This window comes from Pseudochaenichthys georgianus, chromosome 6 (assembly GCF_902827115.2).
Source record: "Pseudochaenichthys georgianus chromosome 6, fPseGeo1.2, whole genome shotgun sequence".
In the NCBI taxonomy this organism is placed as follows: domain Eukaryota; kingdom Metazoa; phylum Chordata; class Actinopteri; order Perciformes; family Channichthyidae; genus Pseudochaenichthys; species Pseudochaenichthys georgianus.
Genome location: NC_047508.1, coordinates 35,177,069 through 35,194,404, shown reverse-complemented (window position 1 = coordinate 35,194,404; position 17,336 = coordinate 35,177,069). Strand labels below are relative to the sequence as shown.

At 41.3% G+C, this 17,336-nt stretch overlaps 1 protein-coding gene across 2 annotated transcripts in view; it reads left to right on the top strand.

The window, feature by feature from the left end:
* Window positions 1–16,996, top strand: part of plxnb2b (plexin b2b) — a 123,974-nt gene extending 106,978 nt beyond the window's left edge. For both annotated transcript variants that reach the window (XM_071203565.1, XM_034084681.1), the window contains exons 26-38: window positions 240–421; window positions 3,601–3,667; window positions 4,294–4,440; window positions 5,783–5,939; window positions 6,825–6,925; window positions 8,261–8,345; window positions 8,744–8,895; window positions 9,178–9,338; window positions 11,641–11,788; window positions 11,999–12,063; window positions 12,191–12,266; window positions 13,421–13,495; window positions 14,029–16,996. In XM_071203565.1, coding sequence (XP_071059666.1) covers window positions 240–421; window positions 3,601–3,667; window positions 4,294–4,440; window positions 5,783–5,939; window positions 6,825–6,925; window positions 8,261–8,345; window positions 8,744–8,895; window positions 9,178–9,338; window positions 11,641–11,788; window positions 11,999–12,063; window positions 12,191–12,266; window positions 13,421–13,495; window positions 14,029–14,133 — 1,521 coding nt within the window. In that variant the 3' untranslated portion in view covers window positions 14,134–16,996. The remainder of the gene's footprint in view (window positions 1–239; window positions 422–3,600; window positions 3,668–4,293; window positions 4,441–5,782; window positions 5,940–6,824; window positions 6,926–8,260; window positions 8,346–8,743; window positions 8,896–9,177; window positions 9,339–11,640; window positions 11,789–11,998; window positions 12,064–12,190; window positions 12,267–13,420; window positions 13,496–14,028) is intronic.
* The last annotated feature ends 340 nt before the right edge of the window (window positions 16,997–17,336 follow it).

Genomic DNA, 17,336 nt, shown 5'->3' with positions numbered 1-17,336 from the left:
CTGGCGCAGAAACGGCCTCTGAGGTGTTGGCTGAATGTGTGGGTGATTCGTCTCCCACTAATTGGTATCTTGCGTGAGCTAAGAGGCAGAAAGGAATTTACCTCGATAGCTATTGTTTTCACAGGCATTAGTCTTTTGGTAATTCAAAAGCATATTGTGTTTTGATTTACTTATGTGTGTGGGCTTCATCAAGATAATCTCCTGCCTGTTTCTTTTTGTGTGTGCTGGTGTGTTTGTAGTTTATCCGCACATTGGAGCACAGTAATGACTTCAACGCCAGGGCGAAGGTGTACTTTGCCTCTCTGCTGACGGTGGCCCTGCATGGGAAACTGGAATACTACACCGACATTATGAGGACGCTGCTGCTGGAGCTCATGGAGGAATACGTCCACAGCAAGAACCCTAAACTCATGCTGCGCAGGTGAGAGTTGACACACTCATGCAGAAACATACAATAACAAAGTTCCATTGCCAAGTTTAATATCTAAGTGGTCTAAATGCTAAAATATCATGGCAACAACATAACTTGAATGCTACTTAACCATGCTTGCAGATTGCTTTGTCTGGCATCATTCTTGGTTTGAAAAACAAATCTATCATATTGTAGTTTGTTTGAGTTTATTTTTGTTTGGTTATATGTGACCGTGTCGACTTAAAATGACATTATGAGGCGGATACAATGCTCTCTAGTGAGTGGTTAGGGCAAATGCAATTCCCCTCCTCCACGGAAATCAATAAGACTGGAGGGATGCCAGCATAGAAATGGAAATTAAGTGCAACAAGTTCACAATTCTGTCTCACAATACGAAGCAATACAGCATAACTCCTACAGACAGTTTTGAACATGTAACTTTTTAAAGGCTTCACTTGTGCAGTTATTTACTTCTACAGGATGGATTCTCGCACTAAGTTTGACATTTATGCTCCCAATAGACCATAATGTCAAATATCCTGTCAGCTGATAGATTTCAGAAAAAATATTTCCCGGCATTCATGTCATAACTAGTCAGCATGTTATCTAGGTCAGGGGTTCCCAAACGTTGCCATGCCAAGGACCCCCATATAGCATTATCCTCTGGCGGGGACCCCCCTGTTGCAATTTTTTTTTAAATGATGAGTACATTATGATGGAAAATATTAATCATACAGCTTAATACATTTTCTTAATATATATTTGTATTAATAATTAATAATCAGTTATTCTTCAAAAAAAATTGTGTATTATTTTGTTTGTCATTCATTGTGTCTTCTGTTATAAACATTCTTAACTCAATATTAAACGGTAAGATCAACAGTAAACATATTTTAAAGTGATTTCTGTCTTTATAATATATAATTTTGAACAGTAATATGAACAATTAACATATATTTTTAGCATTTTTGAAAGCTATTTATATATAATATTCAACAGTAATATTAACAATAAACATATGTATATTCATATATATAAACAACAATATTTGCTACATCCGTGCTCTCATCCAGCTGCAGAGCGAAATATTCACTAGCTCTCAGCTCTAAAAGCTGAGCAGATACTCAGTTTCACTCTCAGTAGCGGCAGCTCGATTCTGATTGGCTTGAAGGGCGGTCGTGTGATTTAAAAATAAAATATTAATAAATAAAAAATATTAGAAGATTGGCATCAAAGGACACATAGATCGATAGATATGCAGTTATTTATAACATCTAAAAAAAAAAAAGGAAAAAAAATGTAACTTTAAAAAAAGAAAAACATTCCCCTTTCCCTCAAACTTTGCGTGATCCCCCTGGTGCCCCCTGGCGGCCCCCCGGGGGGTCGGGGCCCCCACTTTGAAAAACACTGATCTAGGTCATTGGGATAGTGCTAGCATGCTGATGTTAACTGTCCCCACATCATCACAGAGAAATTTTGTCTAGCAACCTTTGCCCCTGAGATCACAAGATATCCTTTTTTCTCAGCTCTATAATCAGAATCACACCATACTGTATCTAAACCCTGGCAGCATTATAATTAACCATAGGAGGACTGGGATTCACTTCAAGAGGCAGTGGACTGTTTCATTATGTTGCCATGTTTCCGGGTGATTTTTGCACTGACTGCTGTTGTCCATCAAGAGCCAGACTGTTGCTTGATCTGTCCCAGTCCTCATCCTTCTGTTTCTCCTTCTGGTTTTCTTCACTCCGAGTCCAAGCACAGAGTGCTGTGTGATCATTCTGTTGCTGTTCCCCTTCATCATTTTCTTCTTCATCTTCTTATCCTATAGCTCTGACCATGGCAATTAATTACTTTTGATCCATGCTGTTTTTGATTGCCTTGAATACATAAGCAACATTATATTGTCTTTCTGCAAGTATAGTTCTAAAGCAGGAACCTTTTTCAAAAGACATTTCCAAAAAATAAAATGAGGTTTATACCAAATATTGGGCCAGGTTTATTGAATAAATAAGGTCCAGCTCTTAATCCTAATCAAGAGAAACTCTCATCACCTGAATTGTAAATCACCTGCAGCCACCATCTTACCCAAATTAGATTTTAATCATTGCCCTTTTCACTGAGAAAAGAGATAAATTGGTTATTACAACAATGCTGTAATTGGTTTGACATTCTAACTTATTTTAGTTTAACAAATTAATTGGTATTTTTAGAATCTTGCCACATAGTGAAACTTTTTTTTTCTCTATTGCATAATACAGTATGAATTGCTCTGTGTTCTCTCCCTTGGCATCATCTCATAATTCCTTTGTAAACATTCAGCTGACTAATTTCATCGAAGTAAATAGCCTTCAAAAAACAATCCCCAATATTAGCATTGTATGTTTTTCACTCCCGCCTACACCTTAGCGATAATGTCAAGGTCAAATCTTCCTCTGATGGCAGCCAGCACTCCCTCAGCAGGAGCCACTTGTCTGACAGTACAGTCGCTCATCACTGCTGGGGGGGGTTGGGATTTGAACTGTCTGCTGTGCCGTGGCACGCTGTGACTGGCTGTTGTGCAAGCACACATCTTAATTATCCCCCAATGGAGAGGCTCATTATGCTGATTAGGCCATTGTGCCAACACAAGCCTCTTTATATACAAGACATCTAATTAGGCATGCTAGCAGTTAACGACGGCGCCACCAGTGGATGTATGACATTACAGTGGGCGATCCGCTAAGTGACCACTGACAGGATTTTTGACAAGTTGTGCAGAATTTTCCTAGTTTGACATTGTCCTAGCTGTACTGGTATTTCCAACGAAATACCATGGAAATGGGCTTGAATAAGTATTACCTCAACTTTCCCAGGTTCAACACAGTCCAGAGACATTAACCTAAACCATGATAAATATTTAAAATATATTCATAAATATGTAAAGATAAGTGCTAAAACCCAATAACATTGGCTCACATAAAGTATGGGTGAGGATTTCTAAGAGTTTCTTAGCTTTCAATTTCTTTTTGAGTTTAGATGTCATGATATTAACAGTGCTAATGATATATGTCACTTTTGTTCTTGAATTTCTATAATCGAGTGTCATGTCTGTACTACTTATTAACATGCAGCAATATATCACACAATGGTTAAATTTCATTCTTATAATGGCTTTCAAAAACTGTTAATTAAATCTGTCTTTCCAGATCAGAGACAGTGGTGGAAAGGATGCTTTGCAACTGGATGTCTATCTGCCTCTACCAGTTTTTGAGGGTAACAAGAATGTATTATTACTTAAATGTATCAACTTCAATATGTAAGCTTAACTTTTTCCTTCATTCTAGTCAGAGTAAATTGGCGGATTTATTCAGTGATAATTATACATTTATGTTTGAAATACATCGCTAATAGAGAACATTGGTGTAATGACATGCAGCAGAATTCAACTGGGCTCAGTTAATTGATTTCTCTATTTTTGTTATTTGTGCCGGGTATTGATAATGTGAATATATCTGTCCTTTCAATGGCTAATCATAACAATTAGCTCCTTGACAACATCTGAGACAACTTCTGAATAGCTCTGTGTGTGTGTGTGTGTGTGTGTGTGTGTGTGTGTGTGTGTGTGTGTGTGTGTGTGTGTGTGTGTGTGTGTGTGTGTGTGTGTGTGTGTGTGTGTGTGTGTGTGTGTGTGTGTGTGTGTGTGTGTGTGTGTGTGTGTGTGTGTGTGTGTGTGTGTGTGTGTGTGTGTGTGTGTGTGTGTGTGTGTGTGTGTGTGTGTGTGTGTGTGTGTGTGTGTGTGTGTGTGTGTGTGTGTGTGTGTGTGTGTGTGTGTGTGTGTGTGTGTGTGTGTGTGTGTGTGTGTGTGTGTGTGTGTGTGTGTGTGTGTGTGTGTGTGTCAGGACTCTGCAGGCGAGCCCTTGTACAAACTGTTCCGAGCCATCAAGCACCAGATCGAGAAAGGGCCTGTGGACGCAAGAGTGAAGAAAGCCAAGTACACCCTCAACGACACGGGCCTGTTGGGCGACGATGTAGAGTACTCCGTCCTGGTGAGATGGACACACACAACACACACACCGCATACACACACACAACTGTACAAACTTTTAAAATCAGTGTCATAAAAACTGCACACACTGCTTTGAAATTGCATAGTGTTTTGTGCCTGGTGAGCAACAAAAACATGCACACAGACACACACACACGCACGCAGTCACACACAAGGGCAGTTCCCATGGTAACCACCCAAAACCCCCAAGGCGACTGCCTGCTTTTGTGTGACATCCATTTTCAGTGTCAATGTTCTCAGCTCGAAAGCGTATCAGGCAACACATTCCCATATAGGTTGAAATGCAAGGCTTAGGTGAAAGTAGTACAAGACGTTACAAGCGCAGACTAACAGCCACCTGCTCCACCTCTCCTCGGCCTTCCAACCTGCGCCCGCTCTGGATCCATTTGGGCAGTGAGGTAAAGCTGTGGTATCGTGTTTCAATAATGGCTGCTAATGTGAACACAGCTGTTTTCTGTTAAAAGTCAGCAAAAATAAAAAGACCCATGGGTAATGGCGTTGTCGAGGACAATTACCAAATTAGCCCGAATTACACGTCTCCCGCCGTGATGGATCGCCTCCTGTGATTGAATTACAGAAGGAGGAGAAGACGCAAAGAGCTAGATTTCACAGTCAGACACAGTGTTTCCTATCGGCTTTACTTCACAGCGTGCTCTTCCCATTCAACTCAAATGCAGACAGGCTTCTGAGGTTGCCATTGCAAATGGATTGCCTGCCCACTGTTTGAATCTGTCAAGGGTCAGTTAGTTATTCCTGACAGAGTGACTGAGTGTGGGAGGAGAGGTGGGTCACAGCTTGCTCCTGCTGAGCCTCGGCCATTAACTGGTCAAGGTGACAGGAGACCTCTCAGGTGTCACCTGTGTGTGTGTGTGTGTGTGTGTGTGTGTGTGTGTGTGTGTGTGTGTGTGTGTGTGTGTGTGTGTGTGTGTGTGTGTGTGTGTGTGTGTGTGTGTGTGTGTGTGTGTGTGTGTGTGTGTGTGTGTGTGTGTGTGTGTGTGTGTGTGTGTGTGTGTGTGTGTGTGTGTGTGTGTGTGTGTGTGTGTGTGTGTGTGTGTGTGTGTGTGTGTGTGTGTGTGTGTGTGTGTGTGTGTGTGTGTGTGTGTGTGTGTGTGGAGATGGATGGAGGTGTGCTTACATAAATCCGGTTGCCATGACGACAACATCCAGACAGAGGGACTTGGTGTGTGTTGATGGCTGGGTCCTCTGTCCCCGTTTGACTATTTCTGCATAGTTGTCTCTTGTGTGCGTGATTGCATGTATATTTGCCATTACCACATGGTGCTCAATGTGTGTTCTTTTTGTGTTTGTGTGTTTTTCGTCAGACCCTGCAAGTGCTGGTGCACGGCGAGGGTCCCGATGTGACGCCCGTCAAGGTGTTAACCTGTGACACCATCTCGCAGGTGAAGGACAAGATCATAGAGCAGGTGTACAAGAACCTGCCGTACACCCTGCGGCCCAAGGTCGACAGTGTCAAACTGGGTGAGTAAATGAGGGCACATAGGAGGAGGGTGAGCCCAAGCAGAAAACGTAGAACAAGGATAGATAATGTAAGGCTTACATGGAGTGGTGAGGTTGTCAAAACGCAGTCGCTATTTCAGTCCTGACAGAAATGCCTTTTAAATTAAACAAGAATGCATTCGTCTAAATAGATAATTGATTATTTATTTAACTCCAACTTTATTTCATAGATTTGTTTGATGTTTTCTCTCCGTTTGTGCAATAAAAAGCTTAACCAAGGATTCAAAGTTGTTAAGTGTCAGCAACATGAAGAAAGCCTTCATCCCTAAACAAAGTTTTGCTCGCTACTGTAGTTAGAAACCTTGGGGACTGACTTGAAAGGCAAAAGCTCTATAGACATTTTCTAACATCAAAGCCATGTTGTATTCCCAAGCAGGCTGTAGATCAGAGATCCGTCTTCCTCCATGGTGAATCAGAAAGATAACCCCCTTATATTTGGTAGTACTCGTAAATGAATCAAATGTCACGGAGGGAGTTAAGCTCAGGTTTGCAATGGTGTTGGAATTTCTTTCTAAATTGAAAATGTTGCGGTGCAAATCACTGTTAAGAAAAGATTGAAATTATTCAGAAAATACTTATCTGTCACTTTCTCAGCCAAAATGAACTTGAGTGTGTCAGTAAATCTCAGGAGAGCGAGCGAGCGAGCAGACAGTGGGATGGGTAGCGGGATTTATTTCAGACCACATTATTACAGAATGACCTCAGGGAAGCAGTGACCAATGATGAAATAAATGCAATACGTGTTGAAAGAAAGAACACAAAAAGTGACAATTATTGGCAGACATTGCTGTACACCTCCACCTAGCCGGGGTATTTGTGTGACTTCTCTTCCTGCCTTCACCACAGAGTGGCGTCCGGGTTCAACAGGGCAGATTTTGTCAGATCTGGACTTGACTTCCCAGAAGGAGGGCAGGTGGAAACGCATCAACACTCTGGCCCACTACAACGTAAGTACTGATTAAATGTCAGCGTCTTGATGAAACATAAAAAAAAAGGCAAGACTATACAGAGTGGGGGTGTGAGGAGGCAGAGAGGAAGGAAATAGCTGAACGTGGGCGTGTGGATGGGAATGGGGTTGCCTATTTTCACGCCAGAGGCTGAGCTTTACATCCTGTGTCACAGTGCTATGTATGAAATCTAAATCTCCTAAATGTTTAATGTCTATACTATTAACTAACAAATCAATCTGTGAATGTGTACAAATATGTTTTTTTCCGACTCGCATGATGATAACATGACAGCGGCATTCAAAAAACAAACTGGCTGTATACTGTGCACTTGCTTTTTGGGGGGAATACATTCCCAACATGCCCAAGTGACAAAGGGGTTTAAGCTGCTGACTACATAATCCTAACGTCTTGGTTCAAGTCCAGCTCGGGATTTTTATTGCATATCATCCTCCTATCTCTCTTTATGACTTCCTCTCAAAAGAACATTTTAACATATTGGTACTTCGCTTATTAGATTTTTTGCAGAGAGTTACAGTAGAAGAAAAATTGAGCCCACTCTCACATGTGTTTGTTAAATATGAAGCTGCATCACAAATAATGGAAACAGACGGAACCAGCTGCCCTGACTCTTATTTAATGAACTTCACAGTAGCTGGAAGGCATTTTATGCTACTGTTAAAGAATTGCTCTTGCTGTTTTCTTGTTCTTTTGCCTTTTCGTCAAGCAAAACTGTAAACATGTTTGTGTCCATAAGTCAAACATGCAAAACAACATGTACAGCCATTTTCCTTCACTGGTTGCATTAGTCAGTTTAGAAACATGCCTACCATTTTTTATTTCTCAGCCCCAGCCCGTTGAATTTGCCTGGACTTAGTTTGCTCTTGTCAGCTCTCGATGTCGACAGAAGGCCACTAAATCTTCTTGGCACTGTATCGATCCTCGGAAAATAAAGGTCACTTGCAAATATCCCCTTCTTGTCCTGCTTTTCGGTCACTTAAATCCGCCTCTTTCAAAGGTACTTCTCTTCCTTTGTTCATGCTACACGCTGATGACCTCATGGTTGTTGTTAGAGGACAACTTTGCTGCTATAGATTCATTGGTTGTGTCAGAGAAGTGCTAATCACAGTATTTGTGGCTTCAATAATGGGTTGACACCAAAGAAAAGGCCCACTGTTGCTGTCCACTCAATCGCATTGATTATGAATTAGTTCTGGGGCGCTAAAAGAGACCTCAGTAGCAGTACCTATTCAATCCAACTTGTGTGAAGTAATTGTATAGTGTTGTGTTTGATGTGTTTTTCTGTCCATCAAAAGACTCTTATGTGCATTTCAGGTGCGGGATAACGCCACATTAGTGTTGTCCAAAGTGATTTCTATTCAGCAGAACTATGACCAGAACCAGGAAAACCATGAAGAGCGTATGTTTCTCTCAATACCCTTATACTGTACACACAAACACACACTTGTAGATTCAAGCGTAGATCAGGTGTGTGAACTTGAGTACAATGCTTGCCTTTGTTTTTTTCCCCGGGGCTTATGTCAACATCCCCGCTCTCATTAAACATGCTAATACATGTTGTTTTATGTATAGCACACTTTCAGATTATGCTCCAATAACACGCACTTTTATCCTCTGCCTTTCAAAATGTGCATTTCAGAGTGGTTTATTGTTTAGCATTTCCACTGCATACACATTCAAACACCCACCCCCCTTTTATCATCTGAATATGTTCTGTGAGAGTGTGCATGAATAAATAACAAGCTGGATTATTGGAAGAAAGTTTTTTTTTGTAAGTGTTGTTTTTCCCTCTGATAGGAAATGCTCTGTTGGAAGATGACAAGGTGTTCCACTTGGTGAGGCCGCAGGACGAAATGGATGAGATCAAATCTAAACGAGGAAGCATAAAGGACAAGTCGATGACCAAAGCCATTACAGAGATCTATTTAACACGACTCCTTTCCGTCAAGGTACAAAGACATTTACTAAATTGGATATTTGTTAAGTAGTTATCTAATTCTCTGACCATGGCGGAAAAGCAAATATGCTTTTCCAGGAATAGTTTTCTGTTAAAAAGCCAACTTAAATTGATGGCTTCTAGGTTTCCAATAGGGCAGAAAATGCAAAAATACTCTCAGAAGAAACCTGAATAACTCCACTCTCATTGCGTGCAAGTAGTTATGTCTCGAGGCTATGATGTTTCTGTCTCTGCTCTCTGCTCTCTGTCTCACACTCTTTGTGGACTCTTTCAGGGAACACTGCAGCAGTTTGTGGATGACTTCTTCCGCAGCGTGCTGTGCTCTGGGACAGTGGTGCCCCCGGCGGTCAAATATTTCTTTGACTTCCTGGATGAGCAGGCGCTGAAACACAACAACGTGGATGAGGAGACCATCCATATCTGGAAGACTAATAGGTACTGGTCGCCTGCATGCACTGATGGTCACTCACATTTGTATTTGTATATACTAAGTGGTGGAGGAAGTACTCAGACCCCTACTTAAGTTTAAAATACAAGGCAAGGAGAAGATGTTCGAGGATTTTTTTAATTGGTGGAACTGCTAAAAAGTCCTTGACATCTGAGTTCTGTGAAGGTTGGAAACCGCTTTAATAGTGTGTTGTTATAATAAGAAATATAGCGTTTCATGTTAAATCTTCTGGATTATCTTTTTAACTGGAAACTATCTATGAATGGTATCAAGTGAAGTGAATTGTACAATATTTCCCTCTGAAATGTGGTGGAGTATAAGTACCGTACTTTTCGGACTATAAGCCGCGACTTTTTTCCCCATTTTTTTTGTACAGCTAACGGCCACTAGGGAACCTCCTAAATCTATGGATTTTACAGGTCAAATTAACCACCTTTAACACTATGGGCTCTATGACCGGTCCGCGCCCGCCAGCTTTAAGCGGCGGGCTCCAGCAGGAAAAGCTGGAGGCCGGAAAAGAGTGAGACAGGTAGCGCGCCAAAGTAAAAGTGGAACCGAGAGACAGAACGAGAGCAAGACAGACGGACAATTTAGCTGCTGCGGCTTATATGCAGCTGCGCTTTATAGCCCGAAAAGTACGGTACAATAAAATGGAAATACTTACTGAAGGAAAGTACAAGTACCTTAAATGTACTAAGCTAAAATCTCCACTTGCACAAACGCTGTCGCCTGAGCAATACCACACATCGCGCTGCCTACGGTACAGTATCTCTCCAAGAAATAAAACGTACTTAAAGAGCTGAATACAAATGCCGAATTCCTGCTCACTTAGTTTGCATTTGCAATCCCCCTGCTCCCATGTGACATTTAAGTGCATACATTAGTGTCGCGTTGGCTCAAGCATACAAGACGACGTGTTGCATGTAGATGCCAGTGATTGACACAAGACTGGAAAGAGAGCATCCACACAAGGACAGGAGATGAGCGATGTAATTACTTGCTACACTCCACACCACATTCGGCATCCACCCATTCTGTTTATCAAATCAACGGAGGGCAATGTATTAAATATGAATGTGTGTATGAGGCACAACAACAAACAAACATGGTAATGATGTCCCAAGCTAATTTAATTCTGTGATTATAGCAACATTGCTATTTTTATGCTTCTATTGTATTTTCACGGCAGCCTTCCCCGGAGATATAACCACACTGTGAATTTTACACGGCGTGTGCTTCGTGTCTCAGAAGACGCCGTGTTTGCACCGATCGGGGAAGAAGGTTTTCGGGGAGCTTCTGTATTTTGGGCGCTCTTTTGAATTCACTAACATGAGGTTGAAAAGAAACAGATGGAGTGTGCGTTTTACTGTTCAGAAGGGAAATTAGCAAGCGTGCTCCACAGCATTACATTATGTAGGCGGCGCTTTAGGTTGTTACACACAGATCAGGTCAAAGAGTTGCTGTAACATGAGCATTTCTAGTGGCTTGCAGAAGGCAAGCATCATTGACTTGCTCAGATCCCTTTTGTTATTAAGAAAAGAGAGTCTTCTTGTATTCTCTTTCTTTCTTTTTCACTTAACAGCAATGATTCCTAGAGAGGTCAGTATCATATGAAGTAGTAATATAAACTGACAATCTAGGGCAGGGGGGTCAAACTCAAATACACAGTGGGCCAACATAAAAAAATGGGTACTAGTGGAGGGCCGGACTGGTTCAATGTTTATTGCAAAACGTATTGAAATGAACGTGTTGCACATTAAACCTGGAACTAATAAAGCTTAAATTATTGCCTAAAAAAACAACATTAAATAATCAGTTGCATTCATTTCTTATGGCTCGATCTGCAGCTTTTCCGGAGTCATTTCTTATGATTACATTTTTCCACACGCCAACAACAGCTTAAAAAAAACAATTTTCCTCAAAGAAAAAGACGAACATGTCCTGTTGTCGCAAGAGAAAGTGCAAAAGGAAACATCCATTTATACTCAGTTTGCTGAAATTAAATCCACCAAGGGCCGGATTTGGCCCCTGGGCCTTGAGTTTGACGCATGTGATCGAGGGTATTGTACTGATAAACTGACGCCAACAAAAAAAGGCTTTTCTCTATCGCTGTTATTATCTTGTACTGCTCTCAATTGCACCTCAGGCAAGTGCTCTCCCAAATAGAATGCCTCTCTGACTCAAATGAATTCATAGATGTAATGTGGTTGATGATATTTCCCCCCTTCAGAAGCGGTAACAGCCACAGTGATGAACCGCTTTCATGGCCTTTTCCCCCCCCCCATGCAGCCTTCCTCTGCGGTTCTGGGTGAACATCCTCAAGAATCCACACTTCACCTTCGACGTGCACGTGTCTGAAGTGGTGGACGCCTCGCTCTCCGTCATCGCACAGACCTTCATGGATGCCTGCACCAAGAGCGAGCACAAACTCAGCCGGGTGAGTGAAAACAAGAAGGAGGAGGAGACGGAGAAAAGGGGGGAGGGTGTGGAGGTGAAAGATCAAGAGGGAAGATGGGAAGACAGACAGAGCTGATGAGAACAAAGAGGATTACACGAGAAATAAAAAGGATTGAGAAGAAGGGATGCCAAAGGTCAATCAATCTTGAGTGCCATTGTTTTTTTACCATCCACTTGTCCTTCTCTCTAGGACTCTCCAAGTAACAAACTACTCTATGCAAAGGAGATCTCTTCATATAAGAAGATGGTGGATGAGTAAGACCTTTAAGCAATATTCTTTCGATCTTGTTGTTTTCATTTCAGTTTTAAAAGATGTATAATAACACGTAATGTGATTATTAACACCTCTTGTCTCCTCTTTGTGTGTCTGTGTTGTGTGTAGTTACTACGGGGGCATCCGGCAGATGGTTCCCGTCAGTGATCAGGACATGAACACTCATCTGGCAGAGGTGTCACGGGTGAGCAACACTGCTGTCATTTTCTGTGCCACTTGGATTGCTCCGCTATTAAACTTCTAATCCTTAAGATTTCTGTCGTGTTGATTAAGTGGCAGCCGTGGTTACTGGGGTAACGGCAAGCAAAAGAGGTTTATAACTACAGCATTCTTCCTTCAGCAGCTACTTGATGAGAAAGAAAATGGAAAAGCAGATGGTGCATGTATTTGCAGTGCGACCATACAAAGTCATGTTGTTTTTATAGAGAAGTCTGTCAATATTTTCCCATCATGCCACGAGGAACTGTGATTCATGTTTCGTGAGTAGTAGGGTGTGCAACTTGGGGACTGCAACACTTCATTTAACAGCTAACTGAGTGCGTCTGCATCCACCTGTTATTATGCACATTATTATTTGCGTGTAAAGACACTTAGTGAAATACAGACATATTGGAAATATGTTTGTCATCATGTTGCACACTTTTCATAAATGATGAAGTGGTTTTAATGGCACCCAACTGGAGAATTAGCTACAACCCACCTTAACGCTTACTCAATGAAACAAATCCTAATACATGATCGTATTGGTAGTTGTTGTAACATTAGTACATTAAAATGCAGACTATTTTGCATTTCCTTTTGCTGATTCATCTTAAAGTTTAGTTTAAATGTGTGCCAAACGTATATGGAAATTCCTGTTGAATGCTTTGAACACTAGCTGTAATTGGATAGCCAGAGCCTTCAGATTGTACGAGCTGAAATGTAATACAGTTCCTATTCAGAAGTAGAAGAGTGAACACTTGGGCTGATATCAATGAGATTAAATGGGATAGTTTCCTGTCAATCTCTTGTGGATAGAAAGTCAATTTACATACAGTGTGGAAGGGCTCCACCACTATCAATAAATGCTTTATACAGTAGAGGTGAATTCAGAACGTGAACACATTGAGTGGCCCTCGCTGAACAAATGCATAAATGGTATCAAAAACCCAGGTTTTTATTTCATGAAATGTTATCAATTATAATTTAAATGTATGTGTGATCTTTCAGAGGTTGGATTGTTTTCCCTTTAGTTTCTTTAAAACCTGAAAGAAAGTGTTTATATAGCCCATTTAACTATAGTTTATGAGTTCCTTGCATTTTCTCCTTAACCTTTAAATTGTGATTCATGTTCTCCAGGCTCACACAGACACACTGAACACCCAAGTGGCTCTCCATCAGCTTTACCAGTATGCCAGCAAATACTATGATGGGGTAAGAGGCTCTTCTTTTCCCTATCGCACCCAAAGGAGGCTATTTCACTGAATGCACTACTGGCCACTATATTATTGGTTTTGCTTCTTTTTTCACTCTTGATATGCCAGAAGAGTGGTTGTATGCAATTTTAATTGAAAGCATTTCTGTGGGATGTGAATTGGAAAATTGCTCTGGGAATTGATTTGTAAGCGTCCATTGTGTATTGCCCCTTGAGGTCACGAAAAGGGGATAAACAAAACCTAATGAACAAGTTGGATAAACAAATGGGGCTGTCAGTCTCCCCTAAGTGTGGCCCGCAAACAATAACAGCTCATATGACGTGACTGTTAATGTCAAATAACACTATCCTCTCCTCCCACTCTCCGCCCTTCTTTCTTCCTCTGTGTCCTGTGCTCATTCTCACTCCGTCTCCCCCATCCTTGTTTTTTCACATTCCCGACCATCCTCTTGTGTCCTCCTCTGCCCAATTATTCCTCCTTCTTCTCTTCGCTTATCATTTCTGTCCTTCTCACCTTCCCTCCCTCTTTCAGATCATCGCATCCCTAGAAGAGGACCCAGCTGCCCAGAGTAAACAGCTGACCCTGCGGTTCCAGCAGATAGCAGCTGACCTGGAAAACAAAGTGACTGATCTCTAACCCACCAATGGATGGATGGAGGGATGGAGGGATGGAGAGAGGGAGGGATGGGAATGATAGCATAACTCCAGTGACTACAGGGGCTTTTTCTTACTTCAGATTATATAACATTGAAATAAGGAAAGGTGGGAAGAGACCCATGTAGTCGTGTATATTGTACAACTTGGCCCTGGGACAATTTTCCGTGATGTGGAGTAACAGGGATAATGAAATGCAGATTGAGAGCAAAAAAAGGGGAAGAAAATGATGGGTTACACTGTCATAGGTACGCCTTAAAGCTCACTTGCCAAACCTTAAAGGTCTGCGCGCTCACTCATGCTTCACTGAATATTGCTCCCACAATGCAGTGCGGTAGACCTCTCTCTGATAATTAAGCCCCTACGTGGAGCAATGGCACAGGCGATAATCAGATGTTCAATTTCTTTCTGTGTAGAAAAAGGTTTAACGAATTGTATTATATATTTTTTTTATTGTGCAGTCTTTATGCGGAAAGCTTTATAAGGAAAAAACCTTATCTTTTTAAATGGATCACCTTGTGGTGCGGATAGTGTTTTTATTAGCCTGTGTGTGCTTAGATGTCTGTGTGAAGTACACATTTGAGTGTGTGTGAATGTGTGGGAATGTGTGTGCACACACAGGATGCCTACTGTCAGGCGTGAGGGCGAGGAGACGCCTGCTTTCTGTCATTTTAATCCCCGTACCCAGTGACACACTGGAGCCTACGCTCTCTCTGAGCTTTTTGACAGAGACCAAAGGGTCCTAACAAGGGCACTGGTTTATCTAGCAATGCACAGGCTCATATGATTGATAGGCCTCCAGTAGTTTCAGAAATATTTGAGTTAAATCATTTTGCTTTTGACTCAGATCTGTTTCAAGCTGGATCGCCAATTGTGCTTGTGGAAATCGATTATAGCACAGTCTGTCTCCCTTTATTGTACAGTGCCATGATACATTCCACTTCAACTAAAGCACAGAAGGACATTTCAGAAGGGTTTCTAAAACATTTCAGTTAATTACCCTTTACAGATAATATTATTTTTTAAGTGTCATCAAAAAGCAATTTCTTTCAGCCATTTCACTCATATTAGCACTGCAATAATGTCAGAATAACATGAGCCACAATCAACAGTCACATTAACTAATTCCATTTATTCACACAGTAGCAATTCAGCAATATTTTAGAGAGATTTCCAAATGTATTCACGCATTTTTTAGTGCTCATGATTTTTAGTGCCATTCTTTTAAAGTATTACTCTTGTTATCTTCCAAATAGTCATCAAGCATTCTGCCTCTAAAGCTATGAAATCGCCTGTTGCTGATGTTAATTACCTGCTAGAGAAGCAGTTGGTACTTAAATGGTATGTTTTGAACAAATTAAAGTTATTTTAGCCTTTGTGTGATGATCGGGAGGTCAGATTCAATCATGTACATAATTGTTTTACTAATTGAGATGTTGATATGTCAGTATCAGAGCCGAGGTGTGGACAGGGTAGGAATGAGGGTTTGGGATTTCTTGGGCCATTAAACGCTGCCACGCGTCATCCCTAAACTGTAGGTGTTGTTGTTGACAGATGATTTAATTGTCCTCCCTTATCTGATGGTGGATGCGTGCAGTTGACAGAGCATGACGAGCTCCAGAGACCCCAGAATGTTAACGATTCCTGCCTTGGCTAGAGAGAGGTTTGCACAGACCTTGAGCCTGCCGCCTGCCTGCTGTCTCAGTGTGGCGTCCCGGCATCCCGACCAACAGCACTTGGCACTGCCCACTCAGCGCAGTGCAGAGTGGCTCTCACTATAGTGGAATCAGCAGGGTAGGCTTTTGATCTTAATTGCGTGCCGACTGCAGACTCCATCCTCCTCGCTGTTGTTTGCTGTGGACTCCTCCCTCACTGACAGAGTTGATGCAAGACGCTTCTTTCAGAGCCTTTCTTTAACCACAAATGTGCCTTATTGAATAGGATAATACATATATATTGTTTCTAAATTATTCTATCGGTAACCTAGGTGATTATGATGACGATAGTGCTATAGACACAGCAATGTATTTGGACTTGTGATATTATGTGTGCTGTCTCAAATGCTAGATGCCCTGCTGCAGCCATGTGTGTGCCAATAGGCTGAAGACATTTCAGTATGATTTATTTTATGGTTGCAGTTTCGATGTGTGCATTTCCTTTGGGTGTCTGTGGCGTGTGCTTAGTAGGATTTTGGTGGCTAAAGCAAATCTCCAAAATGAATAAATGTAAAATAATATGGCTGATGTGATTTGGGTTTCCCTTGAAAATGTCTGGCATTTCTAAATTAATCTGAAATCAAAAGGGTGTCCTTATGTAGATCGAATATAGCGCAAAATTGTTCCAACGGTGTACATTTTTTTGCCCTGTGTTTCTAAGCTGTTCCACAGTGTGTACGATAAATGACTATCTATACTCGACAAATGACTTTTCTTACTGCTGTGCAGTTCTTGTTTTTTATTTCTTGTTTCCTATACCATATAAATCTTTGTAAAACATGTTGAAATACTGTATTCTAACTGTATAATCCTATGCATTGAGTCCTGGGACAAAAAAAACAAAAGAGAAAAAAAGTTGTTCGTGCAGTTGTCGAGACTTTTTCCCATTTTGAATCTTGTGAATGTGCTGTAATGATTAAAGAAACTGGGACACTCCATTTTCAGTGCAGGACCATTAATGGAAGCCACAATCCTTTCCATCCAAGGCAGCTCAGAAGATTCTCGCACTTGTACCTGATCTTGTTGTACTGGATGATCTTAATTTTACAAAGGTTGTGTGTGGACGGAGCAGTTACCCACAGATTTCCTCATACACTCCGTGAATAAACTCAGAGACATATACGCCCTTCATATCTGCTGTGTTTCTTTCTCTTTTACAATATTGATTTGCTTCAATTGAACACTCACCTCTCATGAATATTGCATGAGTCACTATCACCTTGGGTGACGGAATTCCACTGGTAGCCAGTTTCTTGTTAAAGTCAAATAAATCCTTGCTGTAAGTCTTTGGTGTTCATGCAGCTCTTTACATGCCCCTAAGTTTCACAGAGGAGCTTTAGCAGTAATCGGTGGGTTCATGAAAATGATCTCTGATCAAACCAACAAATCACTTTACAAAATAGAGGGCCCAGTGCTTGAACATGGCAGTTTTTCTGAGGTTTTTCGTGCATATTATGACCCTAAACTACTG